Source organism: Botryllus schlosseri, chromosome 6 (assembly GCF_051294905.1).
Source record: "Botryllus schlosseri isolate E-star chromosome 6, Bs_hap1, whole genome shotgun sequence".
In the NCBI taxonomy this organism is placed as follows: domain Eukaryota; kingdom Metazoa; phylum Chordata; class Ascidiacea; order Stolidobranchia; family Styelidae; genus Botryllus; species Botryllus schlosseri.
The window spans coordinates 21,795,929-21,819,923 of NC_137241.1; the positions used below are offsets into that span (position 1 = coordinate 21,795,929).

General features: G+C 39.9%; 6 protein-coding genes across 6 annotated transcripts in view; 2 read left to right on the forward strand and 4 right to left on the reverse strand.

Annotated features, from left to right (window-relative positions):
- LOC145440387 (prolyl-tRNA synthetase associated domain-containing protein 1-like) overlaps positions 1-23,995 on the reverse strand; it is a 193,896-nt gene that overhangs the window by 55,231 nt on the left and 114,670 nt on the right. The window lies entirely within an intron of this gene.
- Positions 1,601-2,835, forward strand: LOC145441531 (putative ribosome biogenesis protein RLP24). Its single transcript, XM_080319418.1, has one exon. The coding sequence runs from the start codon at positions 2,029-2,031 to the stop codon at positions 2,515-2,517; it is 489 nt and encodes a 162-aa protein (XP_080175544.1). The 5' UTR covers positions 1,601-2,028; the 3' UTR covers positions 2,518-2,835.
- On the reverse strand, positions 3,853-4,849 carry LOC145441530 (thioredoxin reductase-like selenoprotein T). The gene has a single exon (XM_080319416.1). It carries the CDS (start codon positions 4,773-4,775, stop codon positions 4,185-4,187), a length of 591 nt encoding a protein of 196 aa, XP_080175542.1. The 5' UTR covers positions 4,776-4,849; the 3' UTR covers positions 3,853-4,184.
- LOC145441537 (U1 small nuclear ribonucleoprotein A-like) lies at positions 8,157-15,766 on the reverse strand. The gene is made up of 5 exons (XM_080319425.1): positions 15,471-15,766; positions 12,104-12,276; positions 10,247-10,348; positions 8,622-8,758; positions 8,157-8,510 (listed from the first exon to the last, which is right to left on the reverse strand). Exons 1-5 carry the CDS (start codon positions 15,532-15,534, stop codon positions 8,351-8,353), a joined length of 636 nt encoding a protein of 211 aa, XP_080175551.1. The 5' UTR covers positions 15,535-15,766; the 3' UTR covers positions 8,157-8,350.
- Positions 15,788-19,734, forward strand: LOC145441534 (F-box only protein 42-like). Its single transcript, XM_080319423.1, has 9 exons — positions 15,788-16,197; positions 16,729-16,834; positions 17,123-17,204; positions 17,273-17,451; positions 17,513-17,667; positions 17,726-17,937; positions 17,997-18,204; positions 18,507-18,594; positions 19,363-19,734. Exons 1-9 carry the CDS (start codon positions 16,186-16,188, stop codon positions 19,686-19,688), a joined length of 1,368 nt encoding a protein of 455 aa, XP_080175549.1. The 5' UTR covers positions 15,788-16,185; the 3' UTR covers positions 19,689-19,734.
- On the reverse strand, positions 19,908-23,387 carry LOC145441535 (replication factor C subunit 5-like). Its single transcript, XM_080319424.1, has 3 exons — positions 22,963-23,387; positions 22,308-22,475; positions 19,908-20,837 (listed from the first exon to the last, which is right to left on the reverse strand). Exons 1-3 carry the CDS (start codon positions 23,254-23,256, stop codon positions 20,301-20,303), a joined length of 999 nt encoding a protein of 332 aa, XP_080175550.1. The 5' UTR covers positions 23,257-23,387; the 3' UTR covers positions 19,908-20,300.

A 23,995-nucleotide genomic window follows, 5' to 3' on the forward strand; every position in this document is an offset into this window, starting at 1 on the left:
CCCTACACTTCACGATAAAAATTATTGCTGGTTTGTTCCTGTTGAAGGTTACAAGGAAAAACGTATATGTCGATTTGAATTTAGTTTACACCACGCAAAACAAAAAACATCTGTGAGAGACCCATAGCTCGCGCACGTCGAATTTTTTTGTATGTGATGAAAGATTTTGGCAGCATGCAACTGTAGACAAGTTCACGGAGTGTAATCGTGGAATTATCATTGAGAATTTTCAAAGTATTTTCGGTCCCAGTGATTCATCGGTACCACATCTCCCCTACGCGACTCTGTGAAGTCCTCTCCTACAATGATTGGCGGCGATAAAACGTTGAAATTAAGAAACCGCCGCATGATGTCCGAAAAGTTTCGAACGTCATGCGATTTTCAAAAAAGGTGGACATTGTCATGCGCAATGACTCGAGTAGTCGAGTCAATACACAAATTGACTCGAGTTGAGTCGAGTCATTTCCGTATTTTGAGAAAATGACTCGAGTCAAGCCGATTCATCAGAAAATCGTGACTCGAGTGTCCGACTCGAGTCGAGTCATTACAACCCTGCTTCGAAGTAACTCTCCAGCGGGTATTTCTGGAGGTGAGCCGGAAAGTTGACCTTTTTTTAGTCAACCACCTGATAATGGGAAGGTAAAAACTGTATTTTGGGCGCTGAGCGAAAGTTGACCTTTTGTAAGTCAACCGACCACGAAGTGGGAATAATTTACAATTTATTCAAGATTCTCCTACGATTTTGCAAGTCCGAAAAAGTGTCCTCTTTTCAGATTTCCAAAATATGGTAACCCTAATTTAAGAAAGGACAACATGAAATTAATCGACAAAAATGAATGCTCCATGTGTCGGTAGTGTTTATAATATATTATAGCTCAGTAGTCGGTATAGGCGTTAGTTATCTCCGTAGGTTAGTTATCTATAGTAGGCGAGGTAGATGTGTCAGGTGTTGGTCCGGTAATCCGGAGGACTGACTAGTATTGATTGATTAGAAATTGCTTGTATTTCGATTTGAATGGAGCCATTGGACATACGAATGTCGGATATCCGGCCAGATGATGTTCAACTACAGGTCCGGTGATCCATCCTACCAAAGATATTCCAGTTCTGAATAAGTGACTTCTGCTCATTAGAAGAAAGGCGTTAAGCTAAGTTGGAAAAGTCATACCGGTAAATTCAGAGGCCGAAAGACAGGTAGTAAAGCTATAATAGCACGGTGCACTATGCAAAATTCCTTCCCACCCGACATGGTCGTTAAACCCTCCAAACCACATCGCTGTGTATCTATGGTTATATATATGACGAAGTTAGAAAGCGGCAGCGTGTCGTAGACTCGAGTCCCGTCTCAAAATAACAGTACGAGCGTCGATGAACGATGGTGGAGTGGGGGTGATATTGTGGAAATTACAGGTCAAGTGCAGAGGTTTAATTTCATCGTTTCAAAATTCCAGAATATTGCGATGGAGTTAAAAAACAAATAGGAAGGATTCGATACGATTTAATATTCTCTCAGTCTCAATCATATCTTGGCTTGATGAAATTGATAAAAGAACATAGAAATATGAGGGATTTACACTGAATTGAATGAATGAAAGTGCAGTAACACAGTTTAATATGAACATAACAAGAACACTAATCAATTGAATAATATATTGAATTGATGTACCTATGAGAGTATATTTCGAACAAGAACAAGTGATGAATCTGAAGTGGCATGTGTCGGTAAGCATATAGCCTATAATAGTACTTTACTGTTTGAAGGTGTTGGCGACTGGGTTGGAATCCCAGCAGTATACGCTAAGCGCAATATATTTGGTGTGCCAAGACAAAAGTTGCTAGTGTCATACATGTGAGTGGTATCTTTCGTGTGCATGAGGCACTGATTCCATTTTGGGTTGAGGATCGAAATACCATAAGGAAGTTGGTTCGGGATATTGTGAATAATTAATCTTGACATTGCTACCCTGAGAAATACTATAATAATTTTCCTTTGCATGTAATTGTAATTGCAGAAACAATTGAATAAACATGAGAATTGAGAAATGTTATTTCTGCTCCTCGCCAGTTTATCCTGGCCATGGTATATGTTTCGTTAGGAACGATTGCAAAATGTTCCGATTTTGCCGCTCCAAATGCAGGAAAGCCTTCAAGAAGAAGCGTAATCCAAGAAAAGTAAGGTGGACAAAAGCATTCCGCAAGTCGCATGGAAAAGAGCTTACAACCGATGCATCGCTGGAGTTCGAAAAAAGGAAGAATTGCCCAATCAAATATGATCGTCAATTATGGAGCGAGAGTATCAAAGCAATGAAACGGGTTGAACAAATCAAAACGAAACGGCAGGGTCAATTTATTATTAACAGACTGAAAGTTGGTAAACAGCTCATGAAAGAGGCTGATTTCAAAGAAGTGAAACAAAATATCAACTTGATAAAATCTCCTGCTGCGACAGAAAAACAGAAGGAAGAAGCCATGGTTGAAATGATGGAAGAGCCAGAGGAGATGTTGGAATGTAATTAATGAGTATTTATATCTGTATATGTTACTTTATGTGGCAACGTTGCACACAATGTGTGGTAAATGCAATGGTTACTTGAGACGTCGACACAAACTTTTGGGTATTCTTTCTTGTTCATGCAACCGCAACTGTATTTGGCCAGTACATGGTCCAAACACTTCATGACGCGGATAGTTATCACCATTGTCGAAGTCACACTTAGAGGACTGGTGTAAATGTAATGGTGATTTGTGAAAAGGCTTATCAAAATTGATCAAATTACGATATATCAAGAACACTGATAACGGATATAAGTTGAACGAATAAAATTGTGACTAAAACGAGTCAGTACTCCGCTGCTGTTTCTGATGTAGACATTGGGGAAATTGACTATTGCGAATGTTGATTTGTATGAGAAGTGCTTTGCCAACTATTCGGTCAACTACTTTGTAGGAGGTTCTGCTATCAATTTTTGTATTTCGTGTGGTGAAAATGTTTTGATACTGGCAAGGAGTGATCTTTCAATTATGTGGATATTGAATGTATGATTTTCTCTACAAGTGCTCAAGCTTGTCAGTTTATGTGTGCTCCAGGTTGTCAGTTCAGTTAGGGTTACCATATGTCCTCCGAACACTATGGCAGCATCGTTCAACTGTGGGTAATTAGAATCAGAAAGATGACCCTTTATCGAGTTATCCTGTACAAAATGTAGAATCACCAGGTTTCTAGTTCGGTGATCGGACTTTCATGATTTCTAGAAAGGGACCGTAGTTTTGGTCAAGTGACAATCGCAATTGGTCCTTAAAACATGAGTAGCATTGAGCTATGTTGACAGGTCTCGGTCTCTTTCAATATATAGATTTATATAGCCACATAAAGATACCAACTTGACCAGTTGAGGGGACAAGTGAAGGTGGATTGATTGATCATATTCCAATCATTCTCAAATGTGTTAGTTGGCTGTAGCTCAGACTGGTGGTTGTTTTCGACAACATGTCGTGCGTGAAAGACGGATTTCTCATGTGATTGGAAAATTTCATCCGCGCGACGGAAATATTTTTCGCTGTGATTCGATCCTGAATTATATATTAAACGACACAATGTGCTAAATAGACCCAGTATACGCCGGACTAGGGTTACGCCGTATATTCGTTGTTGCGCAAATGCCACGCTGGCTTGCGTTCATTGTTAAGCGCAAGCGCCTTATTCTGGATCTGGACTCTGGTATCGCTTTGTGACGTCAGCATAATTCATTAATCGACGTGATCAGATATAAATGCTCGCGTGCCGTTGCCACCGATTCCACTCTGGGCTGTAGCTATTGGATTCGTGTTTCAAGACAATTGAGAACGCGGATCTCTGTTTCTCAGGCATATCCTTTTATTCCTACACTTTCAACGACTTGGATATATATACAAAATACCGATAATCATCAGAGCAAGCAAATATCACTTCAAGTGGTCGAGTTTGCATCGATTTAATAACATTTGGCTTGAATGATTCACCAGCCTATCAATGATGAACATTATCAAGAAATTTCCGCATTAGTGCTTTAAAAAATTTCCATCATTGAATTTCAAGCCAACATTATTGAAGGGAGCGAACAAGTACCATCTCGCGGTTGTGAATGAAAAGAATGAGAAAATATTGCAAGATTGTACAACATGCTTCATAGAAATTAAACCTCAATTTAAGAATGTTTGCTGTCGAAGTTGCCAGCCCCCTTCATTTCATATTCTATGATCTGAAGTAGCTCATCCACCCGTGGTATCCTTCCAGATTGTAGTTTGGACCAGACTGTAACATCGTTTAACACAATCTCGAATGCTCCAGTGGATATCAGTTGGGTCTCGATAGCGTTACAAATGAAAAATGTCATCATCACTGCATAAATAGTATTTTCTCGTGCCCAGTTGTATATCTGAGGAGTATCCATTCCCAGAGCAGGGAAAGGATTCAATCCTCCCAACACACAACCGATGAAGACAAATTTAGCGATAGAAATAATTGATGCAACAGCTTGATAGGCTTGGGGAGGGGGATAATTTCCCGCCTCAATTTTTATGTCTGAAAAACGTTGCCCAATGATACGGGCATATTCGTCAGACGCGCGCCGGTACCCTCAGGAGGTACAGACTAAAAATTTGAGAACGGGTGTTGCAAACTTTGTCTTCAGTCCTCTGACAGGCATCTCCTCAATGTCGCTTGCTGCAGAGCTGTCCATCCAAGATACCGCAAGGCACAGCACAAGGACGGAGCATGTGGTGGTAAGCCAACCCATTCTTGAATGTGGAAATCCAACCAACAGCCAGTACTATTTATGCAGAACTCTTGAAAAATGAGGGGAAGGATATAAATTATCATCCATATACCTTGTCGAAGTCGCAACACGTATATAAATAAACATAGGAAATCTATACAGATAATGCTGATCGCCCAGTAGGTTGACTAAAGATACAAGAAAAACTAGGTTTCATGTGTCGACTACTTTGCAGCAAATTGACCTTTTTTAGTCGTCAAACACTTAATACAAAAAGAGAGAACATTTCATATTCATGACTATATTCGGGATCAAATCAAGGTTTTACAACAACCATCATATATGGGCTCTTACTTTTTGGTTCGAGCTCAATGCACAAATTCCGAATCTATCTGTGCAATTGCAGGTTCCGGGAAGTCCGGAAATACTGTACAGTGTCACAGTGTGCACAGCCAGTTCTCAAGTTGCACAATGCACATGCATGTAGCATACTCAAGCAAAGCAACCCATATTATATATTGTACATGTGACCTGTGAGAAACTACACTCAACAGAGTAATCCTTTATAGTAACATTAACATGAAGAAATATCCCGCCGATTTAATTTGCAACTGTTAATTACAAGGATATTCAAAAAGTCATCACATCTTTTGTGTGGTCACCCCATGACATATTATTGTCGAACCTGTCAGATCTTATACGGTTACTGATATTATATATAGGCAAAGATACTCTCTGTTACCTGCTTACCAGAAGAAAAAAACATATAGTTTCGGATTTTACCCTTTCAAAATTCAATATCAAACATACAATCAACGTGAATACCGGGCATTTCGTCTTAATACAGACAATATCATATATGTCATGTTTCTGTTTCTGTAAAGCAAAATTTTGGTACCGTACCACCCGACTTCGTGGCCGCAACATCACAATTAGAAATCACAGTAGTCAGTTGTGAAACGCTTATTTGGCTCACTTCACATCAAAACATACAAGTCATCTGTATTATGCTTCACGGTAACGTTATCTGCGAGACAGCACAGATAACGAGAAAAGAGCGATGCAATCAAATCCTGTCCATTTACATAACCTATATACATGACAGATGACAATCCAACCCACAAAGGTGAATGGAATCAAAATTCCTAAACTGTAAAATAATACACAGACTACAGTACCGGAGTCAACTCAGAGATGAGCGGATTTGAAATTTCTATGTCCTAATCCAATCCAAACCGTCAAATCCAAATCCTAATCCATACCCTTTTTCATATTCAAGTCCATGTCCAATCCTAATCCGATTGCAACTGGAAATTCAGAAAAAATACTAATTTATGCAATGGAGGGATTCGAAAATTTTCTTTCACAACCAACGATTCACTTGATTCAAGATAACTTAGTAACCATAAGATCATTAATAACTGATCTGAATAAAGTTTGTCGCCATTCGCCACACGACATTTCAATGTCCCAGAAAATAGGTAAATCCAATCCAAATCCGTTTTGAAAAAATGTATAATCCAAATCCGACAAAATTTCACAAATCCTGTTTTTTCAAAACCTAATCCTAATCCATGCTCATCTCTGAGTCAACTACAAAACAATGACACGGCAGAAATCATAACCTGCCAATATCAATATTCGTTGGGTTATATTTTTCATCTGAACAAGTCACACACAATGTACAATACGATGTGTCAAGAGCCAACTGATCTGATATTATGGAATCTCCAATCCTGTTTAGCGCTGTGTATGTACCGGATGGACAGGAAGTTGAAAAAATATTGATCAGTATGATTACATTAAATGATCAAACTCCCTTCTTGACATGATTGTCGAAAAGAAGCATCATCGGTTTATTTGCAATTTTATCAGTTCAATACACCACAAAAATGCGATACAATGAAATGACAGGAATTGATGTCGAAGCGACTCGGAGTAGTCTATGGAATCAGACACCCACTTTGGCCTAGGCGATGTAAAGAGGAGGCATGCACAGTGCACACTGAATGAAAAGTAATGCAGAGAATATAAGACGGAAGCGACAAAATGAGGTGGCATGTGGCGGAGGGCGAGGTCGATGTTAGGTCGTGGTCCGGTAATCCTGAAGGCTTGCTAGTATTCTTTTAGAAGAAATTGCTTGTACTTAGACTTGAATGCGGACATGCTCGACGACTGTCGGCGAGATACTGTTCCACAATTGGGGTCCGGCATATGAGAGCAATGCGTTTTCTTGTATTTCGTCCTGATCGTATGGTAGATGTTCTTCGTTGACGCGCGTACGCTGTACTTGTGCGCTTTTGAATCCGAGGTGGAGTAGTTGAAATTTGAGGGACATTGACCGCAATGGAACTGATACATAAACTTGGCAATTTATAGCTTCCTCATATCTTCTATGTTTAGAACACCAAATCTTATGAGAAGCGATTTGTTAGTTGCACATCCCGGCCCCGTGGGGCATTGGCAATGATATGGATGATCCAGTGTTGAAGTTCTTGCGGTGGGTCAATCGTATTCTTGCAGGCAGCACCCCAACAAAGAATTTCGTATTGCAACTTTGATAGGAATAGTGTTGAAGGGTATCACCAGCACCTTGACTGGCAGAGTGTAGCTAAGGTGGCGAAACAGACCACATAGCTTCGATAGTTGTGGTTTGAGTGATTGTATGTGACTGTTCCAGGACATGTCCGAATCCAGTAAAACACCAAGGTATTTGTGATTTTTAGTGTTGGAAATTGGTTGGCCAGCGATGTCAACGGTTGGGTTATCGCAGGAGTTCACGACCAATAATTGGGATTTCGCAGGCAGCGTTAACCCGAAGGCTATTAAGGGACGTCCAGTCGTCCACACATGCACTTGTGGCATTTGAACACGAGTGACGGCATTCAAGCTTGCGGTAGTAAGGCGAGCATCAAGCAGTCTATCTAACAGAAATTATGATCGCGGCCAGCCTACTACAATGCAAGCTCCAATTATATATTTCGCATAAATTCAATTGTGACATAGCACAATAAAACAAGGGCAGAATGACCGGTTGGACTAACCAGCGTGTCGGGAATATCTAGTCTATACTGCAGGCACAGCGGTCACTTGACTCACTCAAGATTTACGAGTCGCCAAGTATGTCATTGCTGTAAAACGACTCAAGTCATCCCGACAGCACTAGGTATTGGAACTGGTTTCAGAAAGCCACAGGTACAAGCTCTGTGAATATTTTTCTTATCACTACATGCTTCTCCACCAACCCCCCCCCCCCCCCCCCCCCATAATCGATTATAAATTGTAGTATGACATGGCGAAACTAACATTTGCGCCTAACAGCATCGCAAAACCTAACTCTGATTTCCACAGCACAGACTGCTCAGCTCATTAACATAAATTCATGGCAATCTTACCAAGACAAAAAGTTTCAAGTTTTTATTGTCAAAATGAAAAATGAATGATTTTTATTATTATTTCCAAGTGTGCTATGCCAACAACGATGTGTTAGCCTTGGGTGCTGGATAAAATTAAACAGTTCCTCGGCCAATTTTGTGTAGTATCTGCACTTTTAGGTCTGGACCAAGTAAATCAACAGTGAACAAATTAGTGATTCATCACTTTTTAGCAAAAGTAACTTTCATCGCGTGAGTCGGAGATATTTTGAATCCTTCTAATGCGTCCTTGGCAGTGGAGGCGTGGCTCTCATGTTCAAACTCGACAAAAGCAATGTCATGTCTACCAGGCACCATGCGAATCTCCTTGAACCCTGGGAACCTAAAGCGAAAAAAAATGAGGTCAGCACCAATGAGGAAACCACACACTAGTGAAACTACTGGATTATCACCAGGCAGCAGAAATGAACATAGAGGATGGGCTTTCCGGTACCTGTTACAAAGCATAGTCAACATTCCTTCCTGTGTCTCCTCTGGCAGATTATTCAAGAACAAGATGTGATTTGGAGGATTGTTACGGCCGTCGTCACCACCGCCACCACCTCCTCCACCACCACCTCCGCTCTTCTTCTGAATAGCGAAAAATAAATATTATACATCATGGGTATTGATTAGGATTAAAGTAAAGCCGGATATTTAAAAGCATACACAATACATTATGATGCTAATATCGGTCCCAGGATACAAGATCGTTCTGGGTCAGAGCAGGTCTGACTAGACACGTGGTGTCCGGAACTCCAATACACAAACATAGGCGCTGACTTGCGTCAGCTCGCACAAAATGCTCGAACGCACATCAGCGCATTAGGATTGTTATAAATTTGTATGCAAAATTGGGTCATTGATTGCTGTGTGCGCGATATCATCGTTGGCCTGAACTAACGTCACTGCAACGAGACTTGCATGCTTTGCCTCCTAGCTGTCCGCGGTTTAGAGACATTGCACCTCGATAGGCCTATATGCTAATTTGCAATCGTTATGTCATACTTTTTCAACACTGACATCATGAAACTGAATAACTTTGAATCTGCGGATGCAATTAATTTACTCTTATACTAAACATAATGATCAGAAAATCTATTTCAAGGCTCGAGATTCTAAAATTGACTTGGACATTTTAATTTGCGAATATATTCGTCGCCAAGGTTGCATATTGAATTGTTCAGTTCACGCTCGTATTGGTGAATAGTTGGTATTCACGAGAGATCAGTGATTCGCTAATTGACACCATTGACGGACTGACAAACTTATCATAACCTTGAATAGTATATTCATATTGAAATGAACCCGAATATTTTCGGCTGACACTCGTCAGCAACTAGTAGAGAATTTGAAAGAACAGCGTATATCAACAATCGTAACACAAAATATGACGTCACCAGCACGAAATGTCGAATACGAGAGCGTTCAATGTACTATTTTTAGATGATACACGAACTCTTTTTGTTGACACAGCCGTGGCTGGTGTATTTTGATAATAGTCGACTCCAAGGCACACAAATGAAAGTGTGAGCGACCCTTTCCGAGTATGCGAAATCTGTCGTCTCGATAATTTTTCGCACAACGTGTGCGAGAGGAGCTTATGTGTAAGTTTGTCAACACCAAGCTTGTATTATCAGCATCTACGCATGATGTATTTCACCATTTGAATTGATACTATCTTGATTAAATTTGAAAAAATCCAAAACCCTTGTCAATATTACATTATGGGCCTATATGTAATTGCTAAAACAAAGTTGCCGGCTACCTGCAAATTCACAGCACTCGACTTATAGTAATTTCGAAATCTTAATTTAGGATTGTACTTTGGTTAGGCTAATTAATTGATCGTGATCATAGATAAGCAGACATGGAAGCGCCTGTATGACAATGCTGTCTGCAAATCCACATCTTCGTAATAATCGGCAAGAAATGGATTTAGAAGTGACATTCACATTTCAAATCACAAACCTTGCATACACATTCCCGATTGTTAGCTGGTAGATCACCACAGAATGTGACAATGCAAGCTGCAAGCGTTCAAAGACCTATCTATAATATTGTGAGAATACAACTAACCTTTGGTTTCGGTTCCCTCTTCTTTTTCTTTTTTGGTCTCTCTTGGAAGGTACCCTTCATCTTGGATATGATGTCGGAATCTTTTTTGGCATATGCGATCCTCTATGTACAGACATCGATTAGTAAAATGGTGAAAATTGACACACCAGAATGGGCCTTATAATGTTGGAGTAAATGTGTTGTATTTGAATCCCTGGAGGTGAGGGTAGTCAATTGATAACAATGAATGTGTCTTGCTGGTCAGAGAGTTTCAACTGGTGCGTAGGTCTATGTGAGAATTGGTGAATTTTCTCTTAATGAGTAGATATGACTATACTGTACATCAGTGGTTCTCAACCGCCGGTCCGCGACGACATTCCTGCCGGTCCGCCAGGCATATTAGAATTTTATACTTTAATTTCAAGATGCAATGTTGAAGGCTTGTTCATTGATAAAATAAATAAAACATCAAATTTTAAACTGATTGATAGCTTCGTGAGGTAATCTTAGGGCTGGAAACACGTTCGATTTGACTTAAAGTTCAAGACGTGTCATTTGACGACAAGCAAGTGACAAGTACACAGAACAGATACGAGCCAACTCATCGCTAAACAGCACAGTTTGATCATCAGTTTTCGATTCATTCATTTTGTGCAGGACCGTAACGGGGGCAGCTCAAACCGCCCAACTGGACAGGGGCCGAGCTTGAATTGGGCTCAAAATTATTTCGCAAATGAACATAAATCATAAATCCTAGCATATTTGAAACCTTTTCTAACATTTTTCAATTTCTTTTCGCGCTTTGTACGATTTAGTATCCCTTAATGTCTTGCTTAACCTATTAGGTGCCCTTCTCTGAGAAATACGGAATGATTTATAGGTATTTCGGCGTCAGCCATTACCACTCTACGACGTACCAACGCATAATGAAGCTTAGGTTAACATGGGACTCCGAAAAGTTGGGCCAAAAATTCGGCCGCGAGAAAACCGCTTCACTCGTGAATGATCGAAAATTTTCACTATTGGCGCGATTAAGCTACGTAAACTCTCTGCTTACGCTGAGTAGAATGGATGTGCTCACAAGTACAGGTGAAAACATCCACCCAACTGTAGGGTTTGGGGGTGAAGCCCCCGGAAGTTTGACTTATCGCCCTGTGGGCGCCCCAAGACCAGCGTTTTTGGGTTGGGCTGGCGAAGTGCTTTTTCGGCCCGGATTTGCGGATGGCCGGTATAGCTGCTGTAATGTGTTTTCTTGCGGCACGCATTGTATTCGTATAGGTAGTTGCCAGAGTAGCCTGTTTCTGGTGGCTGTGGTCAATGAGCAATGTAGCACGAAAAGGTGCTTGGTCCGACTACGATACGGTTCTTCCCTCGATATTGTCAAAGAGAAGAATATTATTAGAATTAGCGTGGTCGGTTAAGCCCACGGCGTTCGGAGCGAAAGACAGTAAAGGTCTCTCGGCGGTAGCACGTTTATCTGTACAAGGCAATTTTATCTCGACTCGGCAGACTCACTACCATAAAATCACATGGATGCCATCATGAATAATAATTAAATACGATCAAAACCCTCTAAATTTCACTCTCTAGCACCATATAATTGCAAAAAAACGGTCGCATACTCGACATTTTGGCTTCATCTCAATTTTGAAAGTTCACCGGTCCGCCAGACATTTTTTGAAATTTCACCGGTCCGCGAGGTGAAAAAGGTTGAGAACCACTGCTGTACATTGAGATTCGAATGCACGTGGTAAGGACTATTATACTTGATACAAATTTATTGGGGACTATTGTCAGAGTGATTCATGGATTGACTCCAATTATGGAAAGATTACTAGGTAGCGTCAGAATTCAAACAAAATAAATCGAGCATTGTACCATTGGCTTGTCATAGAACGGAAAGCCTTGCATTGAACGAACTGCATTTGTCGCACTGGAAATTTCCTTGAATATAACGAAAGCCTGCCCCCTCATTTTCAGAGTCTTCATAGCGACGATGTCAAGGATCTGACCAAATTGCGAGAATATGGCATACAGAGACTTCTTCAACTCTGGAAATAGAAGGCGTTGAGGAAGAGATTATACATAAAATCGCACCAACTCTGCTAGTCAATAGGGTATGCAATACGGGATGTGTAACACAAAATATACAATAGACATGCAATGCTGAGGTATGAAGTGGTGGGGGAATTGACGGCGCTTCTTCGTTATTCCCCACACATCGAAAAAATTATCCACGTGACACCAAATAAGAAATAATGATTCCCATAAAAATCAAAATAATTTTTTTTTCGCGTTGGGGTGGGGTAGACGGATATTAGGGATGGAGGAGGGGGATATTAGGGTGGGTTAGGATATCATAATATTAGGATTGGAGGAGCGGTATTAGGGTCAAGGATGGGTTTGGATATCCTAAGATTACGGTTGGGGAAGGGGTATTAACCCTAATATCTCCCACTCCGACCCTAATATTCCCTCAGCCCTGATCCCAACGCAAAAATCAATTTATTTTGCCGTTTATAAATTTTCACATGCTCACGGGAAACATTTATTGGTTTCATGGTGATCACTTCTGGATGTGTGGGGAATAACAAAGAAGTGCCGAATTATCAAGTTAATACATTTTCAGAATTATTCACACACACAAATACAACAATATGAGATAATTCAAGTTTCAAGCGATTTGGTGTTTGTAATAATAATTGTCCATATTCGTAAGTATCAGGATGATTACCAGTGAACTCGACACTTGGTAATTTTGATACAAAAATAAATGATGATGCTGAAAGACCATCACGGTATGGATGGGTCATTGTCTACCAATTTGTCTTGAATTGATTAAATCTATTTGACTTAGGCAGTTTCCACGTTTCGGAGTTGCTATGCCCTGTGTCTACAAATGTTAAAGACTGAAAATTCCGTTATTTCAGCTTTTGAGAATCAACATCTGCCGCTCATTCAGTAGTTTTCAGGCTTAAGGAATATTAGTCTTGATTTTCCGACATTTCTGCGTTGTACGGATGCGAAGAATTTTACATGGTTGTAATGACTCAACTAACGATTTTTTGGTGACTCTGCATAACTCGAGCCATTTTTTGAAATGTGTAAAATGATTTGACTAAATTTGTGTACTGACTCGACTTGTACTCGAGTCATTGTGCATGACTTGAGACTAGGACGGCCAAGACAGACATTTCAATGCAACTTTGAAGAATATAGTCAAGTCACCATATTATTTCTATTTCGCCTACCAGTCCTGATACATAGAAAATAGTGCCAGAAACTGCTGGGACTGAGGAAAATAGCGGGTTGAAATGAATTGAACGCAAAGCTGAACAGTGAATTGAATTTTGACTCGAGTCACAACACTATATGACTCGGACTCGTTCCTCTACTCCAGTGGTTCCCAAACTTTTTCAGTTTGAGGGCCAAATTTAGAATTTCAGAGTATGGTCGGGGCCGCACGAATACTACGGCTATGAAACGGACCCAAACAGTTATCATGGCTATTTCGGAGTAGTTTTATTGCCCTGGCGAGATTTCACAACTGTACGTACGTACACTGTTTACCGCTACTTATCTGCTGAATTGGGTGTCCGTTGAGTGAATCCGCTTTTCTCGCCTAAACGCGCGAAGCGCGAGAAATTTCTTTAGTTTCATGACCGACTCGTTCAATATTATCGGGAATGTATGTATTGTATGCATGTATTGCTATCAATTTTCATCCTGTCTCTGTTCACGTATTCTGATTTACCGGTAGAGCTGAGTGAGGTATGTTGGAAAAGGTATGGGGCCCCTCAATAGCAATTAAACATCTCCGGGGGTATACCCGTTGTCAGGAACGTGACAGCACTTCGTCAGGACCCCGGGCTCCCATAGGGTGATAAACTGACCCCGCATCACATTGTTCGCTTTTGCCACGAAATTAAAGTTGCACTGTTTAGTGAGACAGCGTGACGCGCGAATATTTCGATAATTCATGATAAAATCGGTGAATAAGATCGGGAATTGCATGGTTGTCCTCTTTGCCCACGTAGTCAGATTTACCGGTAGAGCTGAGTGACAGGTGTCTTTGAAACTGCAGACCCCATAAAATGAAACATCTTCGGGCGGGCGGACCTCTAGGTATGACTTCTTTACATGATGTTATTTCGTGACCTCCTGTCTGCTATATGAAAAATATAGGTTTGCCTAAACCTACTACACTTAAAGATCACACGATTTCAGATTGGTATTTCTTCACTGGCATATAATTTTCTTTCCTGCGAGATGGTATTTGTCTTGTGAGGTTCAGATTACCAAGACAAGAACATTCGGCGCCAGTCATTTAGGCGCCTATGTGGACAATTAAACCTATATTTATTCTGTATATACAACGAAGTTTTTGGTCAGCATAAAAGCAGTCCTTACGGCCAGGCCTTTCTCGCTGGTTTGTTGTGGTGCGGTCATGGCCAACGCTGATATGCCCATTTCTATAAATCTTGGGTATTTTTTCTAGGGGAAGAGTACCCAATAATGAAGACATGTGGTGAATTGAAATCGCGCCTAGCACGAATTTTTTTTTGAAAGAGTTGCATACATTTTCAACAAATACTCTACAATTTATGCTAATTCACGAAATAATTTTGGGCCCCCTTCGAGCTCGGCTCCCTTAACTGGGGGTTTGGGTGCGGCAGTTTACCATTTTTTCAGGATTTTCCTACGGTTTTGAAAGTTATCAATACCTATTTATATCTATAACTACTGCTCGTTCAACTGGAAAGTTAGGGCACATTGCATTGAAACAGCAGTGGCGTAACGTTAGCAGTCTATACTCAAAACTTTCCTGCAATTCTATAATAAATAACTACAGAGGCCAAGCCAAGCAACAAGCAAAAGTATTTTATAAATATAAATTTAATTTTTTGTCATAAATCGTTTTCTTAATATATTTTGGGGGCCGCAAGAAGGCTATCTGGGGGCCGCGCTTGGGAATCACTGCTCTACTCCATGAATTGGAAGCGGTGGTGTATTGAAAATGACTCAAATTGACTCTAGTCAAAACTACAAGTGAGATTGACTTGTGACTTGGTTACATCCCTGGAACTTTACTCTTACGGAACACGTAAATATCGTACCACAAAGAAAATATCAAGCAAAGATAATAAGAAAACGCGAACATGTTAAAATGAGGCATGCAAAAATGGTTTGAATATGAATTGGATAATTGTAGATTTTGTTGGATAACCAGATTAAATAAACTTACCTTCTTTCTTTATTTTTTCGTTCAGATTATTCACGTACACCGTGTTATTCGGATTTATATCCATCGTTTCGGCCGGGTCACAATGCAGCTTTTACAGGAAATCAAGCCAATGCAGAGCGGCGCTTCTTCTACCGGTACATGCTTGACGTTACGATTACGATAAGCGCGCCCCGCTTTCCTCGCTTCACTGCGTCCAGTCGGTTGAATTGCCGTATTCGCGCAGCACATCTTCCAATGTTGAGATTTTAGTTAATTTCTTGGATCACTACATACTTTAAAAAGCAACTCCAATTACAAGACTGTAGATCACCACGAGCATAGTTAGTGTCAGGTTTAAGTACACTGAAAATGCAATTCAAATCCGGCTCTTTTATCGTTTCGGGAACCACGTTTAGCGATTTCGGGCACCACTCTACCGCCTCGCCGTTAGCTCGTATGGTTTAATTTTTTTCTACGTAATGTAATGTATTATGTATCAGTGCATAGTAAAATATGTGTGAAGTAGTGAAATAGTAATGATATATATCATTAGGAAATAGTGATCAAGTGAAAACACAGTATTGTTACGGTTGACTACACAGTTATTGTATTGCAAAACAGTGCACGAAGATTTGCAATTTGCAGAGCACAATGTTTCTGCCTTTTGCAACGGTTATTTCAGGTTTCGCCGTCAAAATGGGAATTATATTTCACTTGTGAAGCAAAGACATCTAGAATGGACATCTTTGTGAGTAATCCTTTCGATATTGTTGAATCTTGTAGTACATAAATCTCTCAGAGACTTTCACAATAGTCATCATATGTTACAATGCAATACCGTATGACACTTGCGCAACGCAAAATTTGGCATGCCTCAATTGCCCCTCCTCTACCCTGTACTTCAGAAAGCACGCCGAAAGATATTCAGATCGACGACGTTCCCGACAAGCATATCACGGTCAATATGTCACCACTTTCACAATTGTCAATTATATATGACCTTCAAACGAACTATCAAACTTCACTTTTTTCGAGTTTTTTTCTATCCGATGCCGAATTCTGTGCTGTGCATGCATAAACTTCTTTATCATCATAGTCTGATTGTTCTGTATTTCGTTGAGATGAAAATTAAGTCTCTTTCTCTCTTTAACAGAGAAAGGTAGTGGGTAGAATTACGTACCGGTACGGTATAGTACATCCCAGCTGTAAAACATCATGTTATGCACTCACTGAAATTATTTCTCTATTAGTTTATTATTTATTTATATTTATATTACAGTCCCTGCCTGACGAGATCATGGAAAAGATATTTTTGAAATTGTCTCCATACAAAGATTTTGATGTCATCGCTTTAGTTTGTAAACGATGGAATACTGTGATATCTGGTAAGCTTTGTGAATATTTGCGTGCTTTGAAATGGAACTGCTGGTGAGGAAGTTGAATTTTGTATTTTCTTTGTAAATGTGAAATGATATTTGGACTTCCCGTTTTCACGCAAACTTCAATACAAGCTGTAAGTTCAACTTAGAGACTAATTGCAATCTTCAACTTGATTCCCTATGCATGTCACATGACTGTGGTCATACAGTCAAACGCAAGGTAGACTGGGGATAAGTCCTATTTCATTAGCATCTGAAATTACGATTTGGTGGTTAACCTTCCTTGTGCTTAAGACACAATCAAGACATACAAAAGAAATTTCCATCACGCTTTTGAAACTGGTAATGTTTTCTGGACCGAGCTCCATGTCAACAGGTATGCGTGAATTATTATCGAACATGAATGCACCTTGTACTCTAATCTTGATTTTGTCTTCGTATCAGAGAAAACTCTACCAACTCAACCATGTCGAAGAGGTTTTTACAGAGTATGTGCTACAATGATAATAGCAGATCCGTGTACATTTTTGGCGGAAGATCAGTCGATTCACAATCGGCTGGTTTCAACGATTTATGGAGAGTTGACATGCATACGATGAGATGGGAAAGAGTAATTGCTAACGGTAGTAAATTTTATCCAAACACCAAGGTAGAAATTACAAGTTGACATGAGCAATTTCACAGGAGATTATCCACAACCCCAGTTTGGTTGTACTCTTGAAAGCTATGAAAATATTCTCATATTATTTGGAGGCCGGTCAATGCCCGCTGCTACTCCTTTTTCATTTCAAGTACACGATCAAGGGAATGATGATATGCACATTTTTGACACACAATCGGTATAATGACTTCGCGCAGGAGACTAAAACTTGCATGACTTTGAAACATTGTATTTAGAGCAAATGGAGTCTCAAACGTACCGTGGATGAATCTCCGCCACCTTTGTATCTTCATGGGTCATGCGTTGTTACAAGTGAAGCGGAAATCGATTGCATGGCAGTGTTTGGTGGTATAACCGCTGACACAGATACAAACGCACTTTGGTGTCTTGATTTACCCGATTTGAGCTGGTGGAAAGCGGTATTGGTTGGTGAAGTACCACCTGCCAGGTATGAGTGATGAGTTCGTCAAATCTTTTAGCTCCTGGGACCACATAATCTTTTAACAGGCACATGCATTCCCAAGTTTCATTGAAGACGCAAGACATGTTCTCGAGCGCCATACTAATCGTAGGCGGATACACAGTGGAGAACTACATATTCTCAGATGTCTGGATTCTGATTCGATCAGGGTTTAAAGAATGGACAGCAAGCCGGGTTGAGGTTGAACCTGGACCACCACCACCTATGAGCATATTCAAACGAAAGGCTGTGAAGGTGCGTTACAGTCTAGTAAATCATGTATAAGAATGTGACACTACTATACTAGTTATCTTGATATCTCTTGGACATTCACTATCAACTAAAAAGGAAGTCTATTTTTTCAAGAAACTCATGCTCATTGTGGTAATTTTGTGTCAAGTTATCTGTTGGCTTTTCTATATTAACATTATGATGTTTTTACCTATTGTACAATAATGTCATAATATCGAGCAACAGTGGTGGCAGCACATGATAATATCAATAAATCCTCAATTGTACACCAGTTTATGCAGGCTCATTGGCATTGTGGCTTTTAGGTGGGCGACAACCTAGTATTCTTCGGAAACGTTCCAAGCGAAAGAAAGTGTACCAGACGAAACGTATGTATGCTTGACCCATATCAAGGTAAGTACCTTTCTGATATGGTAGGATTACCATATTTTGGAAATCCGAAAAGAGGACACTTTTTCAAAATGTTCAGACTTGCAAAACCAGTGAAAGATCCTGAAAAAATGATAAATTTTATCCACATCGTGGTCGGTTTACTGAAAAAAAGGTCAACTTTCCGGCCGAGCTCCTGAAATACCCGGCGGAGCGTTACTTCAGTGCTGATTTACTGTATCCAAGTCGATTTCGCCATATATTTAACCAAAATTTTTTTTAAAGAGGACAAATCCTCTTAAAATAGGACGTTGGTAACCCTATGATATGGTCAGTAATTAAGTACTAGTACTTTTTCTGAGTACTCAAAGCTCACTTGTTCTCGCATGTATAAGATTTTAGACTTCTTCCTCTTTACAGTTTTCAAAGAAAAACTACTTATCTTAACGCACTTCCAATTTTGTAAAAGCAGAAAGAAGTTTTGGTATGGATAGGCAGCATATTTACTGGAGGAATTGTCATAAGAACGGCCCTCTTGTTGATGTATTTTTGAATTTTGGAATGTGCACAAGTTACGTTACCATATGCCATGACGTAGCCACAATTATATATCTTCAACTTCAATCCAAGCCAGCCGTTTTTCGACCTTGTACAAAATGTTCATTCTACTATTGGAAATTTGGTATATATTTAGGCTCTAAATAGCAATGCCGACAAATTTGACCAAGAACCACCTCTAGTCCGTTGTTGCTCTTCAGTTATCGAACACGCGCCATATCATTCCTTCACTAGATGCTGCCAGCCGTCGAAGTATATCAGAGAAGGAGCACCACAACCCGATCTACATGCATGTGATGGATCTGCAGACGGTACTAAGCAAAGGGACTGTGAAGTGGACGGAATCACCACTGACAGCAGACAGTGTTCCGAACAAGTTCCTCGGGCCGAACAGACCTAATTACCATGTCGCTGTACAATGTCGCGGACATGTACTGATACACGGAGATTATGGGGTCGACAGCGCGCAGCATGTTGAAAGAACGAGAAATCATAATGATATCGTCCAAACTTTCGATAAGTGGCCTTTGTTTTATTTGATTTCAGCAGAAACAACATAGTCCGTCTTACACCGTTTCAACAACACAATATATCGAAGCAAGTTTAGTGGTGAAGGCTGCACTTTTCAAACCATATGTACCAGGACTGAGAGTATTAATTATAAGTCAACCTTTAGTCCATCCCAACAGCCGGAACAAGTGGTACAATGCTAAATAATGATAGTATTTCCCTTCTATTGAGCCGAATTTATCTACCAACAATTTCAGTATCCAGCAAAATGAATATTCTTTGCTTTTATTTAATAAATCCAAAACATTCTCCTGTAATAGCAATGCTTCTACAGGTTGGAAGTATGCAGCGTTCTTAGCAACCCAACAATTTCTCCGAGTATCCCGTAAAATTTGAAAAAGTTATAACAGAACAGGCATACTGTGCAAGTTGAGGGAACCGACATTTCTGTGAAACACTGATGGGCCTGCGGTATTGTACCAAATTATCTTCAATGCATTGTGATTGCAATAAAGTTATAGCTATACTGAGACATAGATATGCCACAATGTGTGTTGCTCGAATGCTCAACATGAAGCCTAACTACTCCCTTCGGAATCAAAGCACTTGGTAACTTGATATTGCCCAACTCTAACCACGACATTGCAAGGACCAGTATCGATTCATACCGCCACTGAGTTTTTAGCCCTTTGAAATATCGACAGTAAGGCAGTAGTCTGTATCTTCTCACTGGCACCTCCGGCAAGCCGATACTCAATATCTGCCATTTTGTCGAGTATCATAATCTTCACCTTGGTGGGAAAGTCAATCTTGTGCACGTACTTATGGACTTCGGTCAGTATATCCTGTAAAGCGACTCCTCTCTCTTTCTTTAACGACTCCAGTTTTTTGTAGGCGACTGAAAATTCATCGTTCAGGACCCACTTCAACATGTCCTCGATATCCTTTCTCTTCGGTTGTCCCGTACAGGTGTAAACCGTGTCCTCGGAGACTAAATCGTGGGCCATGGACGTGCTCTGCAGTATGTTCAGCGAGCGTCGCATGTCGCCGTTTGATAGTTCCAGAATGGCTTTCATGCCGTCGTCGGTGATTTGCAACGATTCCGCGTCGGCAACGTGGTTTATGCGCGGCACCATCTGATCCGGACCGAGAGGTCCGAATCTGAACCTCGTACACCTAGACTGCAATGCGGGTATGATCTGGAAATAAAAAAAAAGGGTGGCAACAGTGATTCCGCAAATCCTTTCGGGTACATCATTATTTGACGGACGTGGCGAGATATCAGTGATGCTACTCAAGTGGAAGTAGCAATTTTCAAGACATGTCAAAGCTATTTCAATAAGTAGATTCTGTAGAGGGGGTTGCATGACTTTTAGTAGTAAATTGGAGGTGGCTACTTTGCAAATAGCATGATGTATTTTTGCGACTAACATTTATATGTACAATGGGGTTGTTCATAAGTAACTTATTTTCGGATCCCAAGATTCACCGATTAAATTGATAGGTTGTCGAAAAAAAAACGCTACGTGCCAAATTTGGCTCAATTCCTACGAGTAGAAGACAGAGACAATTGGAATTTTATAATTCATTAAAAAAAAAACTTTCAAATTTTACTGTAAACCTCACGAATTTGTTGAGTTGTCTATGAAAACGATGCAAAACAAATTTGACGCAATTCCAACTCACAGGAGCGAAGTTATTTGAGTTTTTCATTAATAATTCTGGGTTTCCCTAATGACAATGCTATTTTTTCGGCATCCCCCTACGTGTTCATTACAGTACATTGCGTTCCTTGTATATCGCCTTGTACATTGTGTGTGTCTTGGGCACATGAAAATATGATCTGACGATTGATTGAGAGATTTTGCAAATTTTCTCAACTGCAATATCTTTGCTACTACCGGTTGGAATGGAGCAAAAATTGTCATGCATTGTTCTTTTGACCGATTTGACAACTTTGAGGTTGACAGTAAAATTTGAAATTATTTTTGATAATAAATTCAAAAATTTCGATTGGCTCTGCGTCGGCTTTTACTATCTGGAATCAGGCCAAACTCGGTGTGCAGCATTCTTTTAGGCAACCTAACAAATCAAACAGTGAAACCCTGGAATCCTAAAAAAAAGTTATTTTTTAACAACCCTAATGTACATATAAATGTTAGTCGCAAAAATACATCATGCTATTTGCAAAGTAGCCACCTCCAATTTACTACTAAAAGTCATGCATGACTTTGAAAACATATTCAGTTACAATGATTCAGCCTGGGCTATTTCACATGGCTTTAAAAAAAAATCGCTCCAATGTGATTCAAATTTATCCCGAAACCATTAACTACTTTTCAAAATCCAAGGTTTAAAAAATGCAGTCATCTGAAAAACAGTTCAAGTAGAAGTAGTCGAAAACATAGCCACTTGAGTATGTAGTGTAAGAAGTCAAAACCTAGTTGAGTTGTGCACTCTGTAAAATTACTATTACTACATCCAATTGCACAAACAACAAATTTTTATGGACCAGTCGAAAATTTACAATTAGCTGGCAGTGATATTGAGCAATTTTAGATAACAAAAAACAAGGGCAAGTCGCTCATGCAGGGAAAAAAATCTTGCCTGTGGTTCATGGTACAATGTTGTCCATTAATACATACATTGTTTGTAGGAGAATGACATACCTTGGTGAGGTAGTTGCAGATTAGACAGAACCTGGTATTAGCAGTGAATTTTTCCATGACTCGACGCAACGCATTCTGGGCATCTTTTGTCATTGCGTCAGCCTCATCAAGAATTATCAGCTTGAAGCCTTTATTAAATATTGTCCTCGTACTTGCAAAATTCAACACCTGCAAAAGAACGACAGTGTCAATTGATTAATTCACACAAACTTCCAATTGTCTTCTCACAATATCATCAAGTCAATCTCAATATATATTGAGTTGTAACTAGAAAATTTGAAGTCAACAATTTTATGACCGCGTATCAGCTTTATCAAGAATTTCACGATTTCAAAACGTCACACAACACCAACACAAGGAAAAGATCGGAGGGTGCGGTGTCGACACAACTTGGAGTAGTCATTGAAATCAGACACCCACCACGGTCTAGGCGATGTAAAGGGGAAGCATGCACCCTGAATGAAAAGTAAAAGATAAAGGAAAAGCGACAGAATGAGGTGACATGTGACGAAAAAAGTATATAAAGTTTATTCGAGTCAGAAAATAGCCACATACATTGCCATACATAGGCACTAGCCTGACTGGATAGAATAGGATAGAGGTTAGAGGATTATTTGGTTCAGCACGTAGATGTATCAAGATATACTGTGTGTACCTTTTCACGAACGATGCCAATCCCACGATCATCAGAGGCGTTCAGTTCAAGAACCATTGAACCGAATTCTTTCGCGGAATACAGCTGCTTGGCACATGCCAGTATCGTAGATGTTTTTCCAGTTCCGGGAGGTCCATAAAACAGCAAATGGGGAAGGCGATTTTCATTCATGAATTTTTGAATCGTTTTTAAAATATCTTCATGGGATATTAGGTCTTCCAAGCGTTGAGGTCGGTATTTTTCTACCCACGGCAAATTTCCAGACGCAGCCTCATCTATCTTATCCACCTCCATCGCACTAGTTCCTAATAAGCAATTGACAGATCAAAACACCGACAATGCAGTGCAGATTTTGCTTTCGCCATTGAGCTGTGGAGCAGTGTGCACAGAATATTTCCCGCGGCATTAGGCATTTCCATTTGACCTTTGACTTGATATTTTTGATGGTGAAAATTGCTCAGTGGAAAAAAACCTGCTCTGTACGATCATAGTCGTTTACTGACTATGGTACGATAGTTGTTCACAATGTTTACAGTTGCTGTAGGCGACTATGTCTGCACTTTCTAATGTTTAGTAAAATTGTGAACGAAATCGTAAAACTTTCTTTTTGTGCTAATTGGAAATGTAAACGGGTGCTAGTTCTTGTTTTTTTTTTCGATTCTCGATACAAATGAAATGATTGGAAAGAGTCGATGCGACTTGAAGTACCCTTAATGGACCTTGGCCTAGAACATGTAAATAAGAGCAATTTACAGCTTGCACAATGAATGAAAAGTAGCAAAAGATGAAATAAAAGCATAAGTGATGAAACGAGGCTTGCTGCCGAGATTAAAACAATCCGATTGTTAGGTATCGATTCGTTTCTAGTCAGTAGACCAATCTTCTCAACCAGAAGAGTAGTATTATTTAATTCTCTACTAAATAATCAACTTGAATTATTTATTTCTCCCCATACTGCTCAGCAGAGATGAGCGGATTTGAAATTTCTATGTCCTAATCCAATCCAAATCCGAACCTTTAAATCCAAATCCTA

Bases quoted from the DNA above. Each gene is read 5' to 3' on its own strand.
- LOC145441535 (XM_080319424.1), bottom strand. From the start codon at position 23,256: ATGGAGGTGGATAAGATAGATGAGGCTGCGTCTGGAAATTTGCCGTGG. The intron at 22,476-22,962 runs GTACACACAGTA...GTTCTTTTGCAG, and splicing joins TTGGCATCGTTCGTGAAAAG to GTGTTGAATTTTGCAAGTAC. The intron at 20,838-22,307 runs GTATGTCATTCT...TTTTATTTCCAG, and splicing joins TCTGCAACTACCTCACCAAG to ATCATACCCGCATTGCAGTC.
- LOC145441534 (XM_080319423.1), top strand. The intron at 17,205-17,272 runs GTATGCGTGAAT...TCTTCGTATCAG, and splicing joins ACCGAGCTCCATGTCAACAG to AGAAAACTCTACCAACTCAA. The intron at 17,452-17,512 runs GTAGTAAATTTT...GCAATTTCACAG, and splicing joins GGAAAGAGTAATTGCTAACG to GAGATTATCCACAACCCCAG.
- LOC145441537 (XM_080319425.1), bottom strand. From the start codon at position 15,534: ATGGATATAAATCCGAATAACACGGTGTACGTGAATAATCTGAACGAA. The intron at 8,759-10,246 runs GTTAGTTGTATT...TTCGCTATTCAG, and splicing joins AGAGGGAACCGAAACCAAAG to AAGAAGAGCGGAGGTGGTGG. The intron at 8,511-8,621 runs GTACCGGAAAGC...TTTTCGCTTTAG, and splicing joins TTGACTATGCTTTGTAACAG to GTTCCCAGGGTTCAAGGAGA.
- LOC145441531 (XM_080319418.1), top strand. From the start codon at position 2,029: ATGAGAATTGAGAAATGTTATTTCTGCTCCTCGCCAGTTTATCCTGGC.